The sequence below is a fragment of the Epinephelus moara genome, unplaced genomic scaffold, assembly GCF_006386435.1.
Source record: "Epinephelus moara isolate mb unplaced genomic scaffold, YSFRI_EMoa_1.0 scaffold1601, whole genome shotgun sequence".
Lineage (NCBI taxonomy): Eukaryota > Metazoa > Chordata > Actinopteri > Perciformes > Serranidae > Epinephelus > Epinephelus moara.
The window spans coordinates 1-9,065 of record NW_026079106.1 but is presented as its reverse complement, the minus strand read 5'-3'; the positions used below and the strand labels follow the sequence as shown (position 1 = coordinate 9,065).

Below are 9,065 nucleotides of genomic sequence, written 5' to 3'. Positions count from 1 at the left end.
TGGCGTTCTGCCGAGGGGAACCATTGCGGTTCGCTGCCCAGCCGGGCGCAGAGGGAGTGGGGGAGACAAAACTACAACTATTTTCCTCCCTTGCTTTTTTTTTTCTTTGCAATATGGTAACAGCCGAGGTCTTCTCCAGTTTTTTCTTTATTTTAGACCTCCAGAAAAAGACTTGGTGCAGTTTCATGCTTTCTTTGAAAAAAAAAAAAAAATAAATAAATCAGTGAATATTCTTATTGTTACACTTTGTTATCTTAATTCCATCAAACATCAGTAAAGGCCATGTTATATTAATCTCATATGGTTTTTCATAAATTGAGTTAAAACATTGAGAAAAGCACGAGTCAAAGAAATTAATTCTCTGAAAGATACTGGAAAAACTGTATAGACAAACTGTTCATTGTTTCTCTTTGGAACCATTTACGAAAGGATACATTTGTTTCTGAAATAGTGAAATTTTAAGTGTAGAAGATAGGACCTATCACTAAATGATTCAACAAAACCCAAAAGTAATATGTTCACATGAAAACACTACAATCTGTCAATACACCAAATGTAAATGGTTAGATAGAACATGTGCTGCTTACTGTAGTTTACTTCTGATTCTTCCAAAAGAGTAAATTTATCTGGATTAGAGAAAAGATAGCGTTAGATTAAAATTCACATTTAGCATGTGTGTATAGTTGGCCATACATTGTAAATACATTATTAACATAGCAACACTAAATACAAAGGGAACTGATCTTCAGATAAAGTGGGTGGCTCTTAAAAGAGCCGTTGGTTTAGTCTCAGGGGCAAAAAGACTGTTTACTTTGAGCTGGTGTACTTGGTGACGGCCTTGGTGCCCTCAGACACGGCGTGCTTGGCCAGCTCACCGGGCAGCAGAAGGCGGACGGCGGTCTGGATCTCTCTGGAAGTGATGGTGGAGCGCTTGTTGTAGTGAGCCAGACGGGAGGCCTCACCAGCGATGCGCTCAAAGATGTCGCTCACAAACGAGTTCATGATGCCCATGGCCTTGGACGAGATGCCGGTGTCGGGGTGGACCTGCTTCAGCACCTTGTACACGTAGATGGCGTAGCTCTCCTTCCTGGTCCTCCTCCTCTTCTTGCCGCTCTTACTGACACTCTTAGACACGGCTTTCTTTGAGCCCTTCTTGGGCGCTTTCACGGTGGTTTCAGGCATGTTCAAGACGGTATGCTTCTTCTCTAGCGTATAAAGCCTCTTACTGCAGAACGGCATATTTGTATGCACCTGATGCAAATGTCACTGTGCTGTTGCTCGCACAGGATTGGTCAGCTTCTGAGGCTGGGGAGCAATACAGCGTGTGGTTGGGGGGAGGAAGACGAAAGAAAATAAAGTTATTTAAAAAGAGAAAAAAAAAACAGTTACTGTTGGGTTTGATATAATATAACATTATGTTACGATTTCAGTACATTCACTGATATTTTTCACTATATTCACTGACACAGTGTTAATCATATGGGGGGAGAGTGTAGCAGTCCTCTATTGTTTGGTACCTGCTATTAAAACCATTTCTCTGTTCATTCTGGCCGAATGTCACAGCTCCCCGGAGTTGATTGGAGGGTAATTCAGGTCACCTATTGTGTAGGGTGTGGGTACTGACTCCTGATTAAAAATTAGAGCAGCTTCGTGCTTTTCAACACCAACCATCAAGGTGTGACGATGCCCTTCCTAAGGCTAAAGAGAGCTGAGGAAACACACACCCAGGACATTATGACCCTTCCTCAATCAAATACTGATGCCATGTTAGCAAACATTTTCATATACAAACTCTGGTCTCTTGGCCCAGTCAAGAATTCAGTGATGTCTTTTGCTGAGCTGTTGGAGGGTGATTTTGAGCATCTTAAAACTTAAGTGGAGGGAATATTAAAGAATCCCTTTACACTAGGTCACCTGCATCTGAGCTGTTTTTGTGCAAAAAGTTTAATTTGCCAAATGCTCACTTAACACCTGCAGGCCTTAAATAGTGATTTTATTTATGGTTTTATTTCACTGAGACCCAACATAACCCCTGGCCCATATATAAACACATATGTTCATTATCAAAGAGGATCAGAACCTTAGATTTGGTTCCTTACATTAAAAAAATAATAATACTATAAACTTTGTGATTTTCTATCAACATTTAAACATCTTTATAGAAATTGAAATGGCTCAGTCACAGAAGATGTTTACTAAACATTTGATGAATATTCAAAAGGAGCTTGAAAGCATGTAAACGTGTATCTAATGTAGAGTGCGTCCAGATAACACAAAAGGTCAAAGACAAAATCTTGTCTGAAAACCTCTGTGACACAATGTGGCTGAAAACACAGGATGTGAAAATCAGTGGGGAGTTTAAAATCAACTTTTTCTTGCCTAAATCTACAAGACTGCAAACCTGTCTCAGTCCTTCACAACCAGAGTTGTTGAAGAGGAGGTCACATGACAGCTGGATTGAGGAGCAGAGAGGAGAACACTCCCTGGAAGCAGCCACAGGTGTGCTAACTGAGCATCTGACACAGGTGCATTGAGTATGCTGACTGAGTTCATTCATTGTGTGCCGAAAGTCAAAACCCCTCAACATCCAACTACCCTGTCTGAAGGAAATAACTGCTTTAAATTCAGTCTGCTGACTGCTTCTCCTTCCTCGCTCATATCAGTTAAGTCAGCTCAGCTGCTTCTCCTCAACTAAATGATCCTTTCAGCCAGAGTTATAAATTAAGTCTTTGATGATGGGAACAACTTTAACCAAGCCACTATGCAGGCCCCTGGTCTGCCCATGGCTGACTCTCACCAGAAGTCTGGAGCAGCGACACAGACCGACCATTCAGGAGCCAGGCTAAAACTAATGCCATCCTGAAGCAGTAGAGTGCAGCAACAAAGGCGTCCACCAGTCAACCTCGAAGACTACATCACTATGCCATCTTGCCGAGCTGAACAGAACCCAAGGCTATTCAAAGAAGGCTGGGACACACTGTTTAACCCCATGGCAGCTGTGGAGTATGACACATGTGAAGAGTAACTGGAACTGTGATGTTGGAGAGTCAGGCTGCAGCTCATGCCTTGTTGCCGTATAAAGCAGGGCAGGTGAAAATAGGTTCGTTTTGGATGAGCCAGGCCTGCGCAGATTCAATCACCGGTGATCACTGTAAGATCGGCAAGCTGAGCTGGACGAGGCACTGGTTGATATAGTTGTGCTTGACACTCAACCATTTAAAGTGGTGGAGGACAAAGGCTTCAGGGCATTTGTACAGATGCTGGACCCAACCTACATCCTGCCTACTCACCAGGCCTGACAAGCTATGGTGGAGAAAAGGTACCAAGAGGCTAAAGAGAAGGCAAAACAGGAACTGGAAAACGCACAGTCCGTAGGTTTAACTGCAGACATGTGGACCTCCATGAACATGGATGCCTATCTTGGGGTCACCTGCCACTTTTTTAATCAGAACATGGTGCTAGTGAGTGTTTTGCTTGGTGTAGGACATTTCACACAGTCCCACACAGCAGAAAATTTGAGGGATGCCATGGAGCTGCAAATTAATCGGTAGGACTTTAGAGATAAAGTGCATTGTTTAATCACGGACAATGCATCAAATGTGATCCTTTGTGGCAAACTGTCGACTTTAAGAAATGTGCTGTGTTTAGCCCACAGTTTTAATCTTATCCTGAAGGCACAAGGATCAAATCCCTTCACTTGCAGACATCAGAACAAGAGAGTGAAGAATTGTCACATTTTTTAGGACAAGCACAAAAGCAAAGGAAAAACTCACAGAGATACAAACTCAGGTGCAGAAGCCAGTTCACAAACTGATTCAAGAAGCTGAAACCCGATGGAACTCCACATATTTGATGTTACAAAGATTGTATGAACAACGTGAACCAGTTGGTGCGGCAGTGGCATCCCATGCCACAGACATTCCTCCTCTCACATTTGCAGACTACGAGACAGTCAGTGAGTGTTTAGATGTTCTTGCACCCTTCCATCTGGCCTCCACAGAGATGTCAGTCGAAAAGCATGTTTCTGCCTCAAAAGTTATTCCACTTATTAGAATGGTACAGCACAAACTGGCTGTAAAGGCATCAGCCATTAAAAACCAAACATCTTATAAAACAACTGCAGCATGTGCTGGTCAAATGATGCAAAATTGAAAATGTTAGCGTTCTGGCCTTAGCCACCATCTTGGACCCACGATTTAAAACATTAGCTTTTGGCAATGAAACACATGCACAAGAGGCCATGTCAAAATTGACTGCAGAATGCGCTGCGGCCGTGAGGGCTGAGAGAGAAATGCCGCCAACATCACAGGTAGTGTACTTATTATTATTATTATTATTATTATTATTAACAATATTATTAATATTATTAATATTAATATTATTATTATTATTGTGTTTTCCATACCTTTCTAGTAACATGTATAAAATGTTATCAGCTCCATCAGTCAGCTGCCAAGGAAGAACATGGGCCTTCAGCAAAGGACAACTTGTGGGACCTTTTGGACAGCAGAGTTGGTTTGTATTATGGCCTGTTATTACTGTATGCATAATTTTTCTTTTTATGAAAGATGCCTAATTGCCTACTTACTTACTGGGCATCACGCGAAAGAAGAATATACCCGAACCTCTTCAAGATGGCCAAAAAGTATCTCCCCATGCCAGCAACATCTGTGCAATGTGAGCGGGTCTTCTCCAAAGCTGGAGAGGTTGTCAGCCACAAAAGCAGCAGACTGAAACCACACACTGTTGAAATGCTTTTTTTTTGTTTGTTTTGTGTTTTTTTTCTCCCTGGTTTAATTTTTTTTGCAAGACAGAATTTATCAGCATACAAATTAGATAAGACAATACAATACATGACAACAATACAACCAAAAGGATGGGAAGTGTCCTTTAGTCAGAGTTACAGATCCAAGATGTGCCAGGGGAAGCACTTAGATTTGTCCATTGTTTTCCTCCTCCGGAGGTCTGTGAGTACCTGCCTCACGACCATGTTGCTGTCTATGACAGTCTGATATAGAGTCATGGCACATCTTGTTTTCCATATTTTAACACAAACTACACTGATGATCATTTGAAACAGCTCTTTGTGTTTCGGGGGCATCTTCTCATCCAAGAGTCCATACATAACAGATTTGTAGCACACTTTAAAATTCACACCCAGACCTTTTAAAATGCTCCACACCTCTTGTGCTCTGTAACAGTTCATTAGCAGATGTTCTTGAGTTTCAGGCTCGGAGCAGTTGATCATTGGACACATTTTGGTGGTAACGTAACAACTCCATGAAACAACTGCTCTCACTGGGAGTCTACTCACTGATGTCAGCCATCTGCTGTCTCTAATGCTCTCTGACATGGTTTTATTTTTTAATATATTTATCACTTCATTGCTATAATTATCAGATATGTGTTTATATTTTATAAGGCCTCCATATTTATAATTATTAATTGTATTAAAAATATGTTTGCTGGATGAACTACACCAATCAATATTTAAATGTTGGTGTTCCATTAGATAATCAGCATATAATAATTTATAATATGGGCCAGTTCTGTCTCTCCCTCTCCCTTTTTCTCCGCAATGATCTGTTCCCTATCCAGAGAGCATTTCTGAGAAATGCAGCAGATACATTTCTAACAAAAGCGACCTTTAATTTAATGCCCAGATCCACAGCCCCCAAACCCCCATATTCCTTACCTTTAAACATTATTTCTCTTTTAGTGACCTCTCTGGTTGTACCCCACACTAGATTAACACACTGTTTAATTTCATAATCATTTTCTCTGACGGAGGAAAGATGTTTGCCAGAAAGAGGAGTTTGGACAGGATGAAAGTTTTAATGATGTTGATTCTGGTTTTATAACTGGTACCTTTGTTTTCCCATTTTTTTACTTCTTTGGTTTCAGTCAATTTTTGCTCCCAGTTTCTTCTACTACAATCATACTGTATAAAGGGACATGTTTTAACAAAATATTTACAGTCAGTATCTATTTCTATTTTTTTATATGCATCAGCACAAAGGTCTCTGATCACTTCTATTTTCTGCTTTTCACCATGGACAGTATCTATGCAGTATATATGTATCTATATCCTTAATTATTTTTAATAGATTTAATAAATTTCTCCCTGGTTTACCAGTGCACCCCATTTATATTACCACAATGGCAGAAGAACTAGCATTAACTTCTAAATCACATAACACTTGTGTATTATACAAAGTAGCACGAGCACATTACTTCCCCCTGCTCCCTCACGCTATATAGATATACACTGTTTTTAAAACATTTGTTAAATACAAGTACAAAGCAGTATCTGACAGGCAGTCTGATGCCTTTTCAGGTCTTCCACTTAGATGCAGTTCTGAAACACAGCCAGCAGATGTCGCTCTTCTGACTGTATGAAATGCTTTGCAGCTGTTGTGTCAAAGTGGTTCACTGCTTCATCAAGCTTCGATTTCACCATCACTAGGGAAAAGTCTCCTGCTTCTGAAATATTATAGTTGAGTTCAGTGATTTCCAACCTTAAGTTAGAGGCCTCCGAAGGTTCACAAGATCAATCTGAGGCATCTGACATAATAACTGGGAGAGAGAAGATGAGATAATAAACATCGGTGTTATAAAAATGTATATTTTTTCCTTTTTGTTTTAATTTAAAGGGGCATCGGAGTGGACATATAGTTGAGGCTGTGGGAAACCACTTTAATTTGACATAAAAAATAAAATTAAAAAAAAGAATCTGTTAGATTTAACAGTGAACCGTGTGTTGTGAGTAGAGGAGTGAGCTCTTGAGTGAGAGTGAGGTGGCTCTTAAAAGAGCCGTTGTGGTTTGTGGAGCAGCAGCAGCAGAGAGTTTAAGCTCTCTCTCCGCGGATGCGACGGGCCAGCTGGATATCTTTGGGCATGATGGTGACTCTCTTGGCGTGGATGGCGCACAGATTGGTGTCCTCAAACAGGCCCACCAGATAGGCCTCACTGGACTCCTGCAGAGCCATGACAGCGGAGCTCTGGAAGCGCAGGTCAGTCTTGAAGTCCTGAGCGATTTCTCTGACCAGGCGCTGGAAGGGCAGCTTGCGGATGAGCAGCTCCGTGGATTTCTGGTAGCGACGGATCTCTCTCAGAGCCACGGTACCGGGCCTGTAACGGTGAGGCTTCTTCACGCCGCCGGTGGCCGGGGCACTCTTACGAGCAGCTTTGGTGGCCAGCTGCTTCCTCGGGGCCTTGCCTCCGGTGGACTTACGAGCGGTCTGCTTGGTTCTTGCCATGACTTCTTCTTTCTCTGTGAAGAAGAATGATGCAGTGAAACGAGGTGATGCGCTGCTCTTAAACTCTGAGAGCGGCTGTGAGATGGTGACGCTGCTTCAGACCTCCGGCTCCTGATTGGTGAGAGGCTCNCGTCACCTGCAGCTGGCTGTCCGCAACGACGAGGAGCTCAACAAGCTGCTGGGCGGAGTGACCATCGCTCAGGGCGGCGTGCTGCCCAACATCCAGGCTGTTCTGCTGCCCAAGAAGACCGAGAAAGCCGCCAAGTCCAAGTAAACCTGGACACTCTGACTGCTGGAAACCAGCCCCCCAAAACGGCTCTTTTAAGAGCCACACACTCCCCTCATAAAGAGCTCTGATTCTCATGTCGCAAATGTAAATAACCCATTAAAAATAGTCATATTTCTATCCAATGTTCTGCTGTTTGTATGATCTTTGACAATGGAAAAACACAATGATCATAGATTTGTTGAAAAAGCAGTCCTTTGATAATAGTATCAAAATAAGAATTAACTAACGACTAAAGAGGTTAATAGGGGGGCATAAAATGCTTCAAAAATAGTTTAATCTTTCTGAAATAATCCCCAGAGGATCTGAACAATTTAAAGTATTCATACTGATTGGTAATACCGAAGGCAAATACATTAAACTGCTCCTTTTAAAGATCAGAGTACTTACAGAACTGGTCAATTAGGACAACGTTCATAAAGCAACTAAACTATAAACTTATCAAGTTTTGTTGTCTATCATTGTTGTCCTGTTCTTGTCAGTCAATAAATCACCTCACACCTCTATTTCTACAGTAAATACATCTGATCACAGGTTACATATTTTGCACATGCTCAGTCTCACTCAGAAGAAACCAAGGTGAGCAGGCTGAGAAAGTAAATTGATTACTAACCCAAAGGAGATAAACGCTTGCTTCAGGGACTTCTACATGGAATTGTATTCCAGTAGAGTAAATGCCACTGAAACGTTTTGCCAATCTAAAGCTTCCTCAATTAGAAAGTACATCACGAGATGATGGATGCTCCAATTTCTAAAAGTGACGTCTTGAATGCTATTCAGGCCTTCCCCTCTGGAAAAGCAGCGGGCCCAGAAGGCTTTGGCTATGAATTTTACAAAGCATTTCATGAAAAACTTGTCCCTTTCATGCTTAGGATGGTGAATGACTCTGTGAGAAATAAGAGGCTCCTCAGCTCATTGTATGAAGCAAATATTTGTTTGCTTCTAAAAAAAGGGAAAGGAAGAGTCTGACCCTACAAGTTATAGGCCTATTGCTCTTAAATTGTGATCAGAAAGTAATAAGTTAATTTCTAGCTAAAAGATTGGGTAATCATATTTCAACAACTGTTGAAATACTTCACGGTGTGAAGTTTGGTGATCTTGAATATATACGCGGATGATTTACTGATCTGTTTATCGGACCCAGTCTCTGTTCCCGACCTCCTGACCTACATTAAATCATTAAGTAGACTGTCAGGATTACAATTAACTGGGAAACATGTGAGTTTATGCCTTTGAAGAATAATTTGTGTCCTGTAGTCTTGAAATCTTTGCCATTTAAATTACTCACTACCCACATTAACTATCTTGGACTTAAGATTCCTAGAAAAGCCAAATTTTTATTCAAATTAAATTTTTTGGATATGATGGACAAGCTAAGAGCTAATATGAGGAACTGGAGGTTGCTTCCCCTTTCAATGATTGGTCGCATCAGTGCTATTAAGATGGTTACACTTCCAAGGTTCTTAAATCTTTTTCAAAACCTTCCTATCTGTTTACCGGTGTCTTTCTTTAAATAACTC

At 41.3% G+C, this 9,065-nt stretch overlaps 2 protein-coding genes across 2 annotated transcripts; both read right to left on the bottom strand.

The window, feature by feature from the left end:
• Positions 1 to 258: 258 nt before the first annotated feature.
• LOC126387039 (histone H2B 1/2-like) lies at positions 259 to 1,184 on the bottom strand. Its single transcript, XM_050039604.1, has one exon. The coding sequence runs from the start codon at positions 1,180 to 1,182 to the stop codon at positions 808 to 810; it is 375 nt and encodes a 124-aa protein (XP_049895561.1). The 5' UTR covers positions 1,183 to 1,184; the 3' UTR covers positions 259 to 807.
• Positions 1,185 to 6,751: 5,567 nt separating this feature from the next.
• LOC126387040 (histone H3) lies at positions 6,752 to 7,284 on the bottom strand. The gene has a single exon (XM_050039605.1). It carries the CDS (start codon positions 7,257 to 7,259, stop codon positions 6,849 to 6,851), a length of 411 nt encoding a protein of 136 aa, XP_049895562.1. The 5' UTR covers positions 7,260 to 7,284; the 3' UTR covers positions 6,752 to 6,848.
• Positions 7,285 to 9,065: the final 1,781 nt, after the last annotated feature.

Excerpts from the sequence above, each read along its gene's own strand:
- LOC126387039 (XM_050039604.1), bottom strand. The coding sequence starts at position 1,182 with ATGCCTGAAACCACCGTGAAAGCGCCCAAGAAGGGCTCAAAGAAAGCC.
- LOC126387040 (XM_050039605.1), bottom strand. The coding sequence starts at position 7,259 with ATGGCAAGAACCAAGCAGACCGCTCGTAAGTCCACCGGAGGCAAGGCC.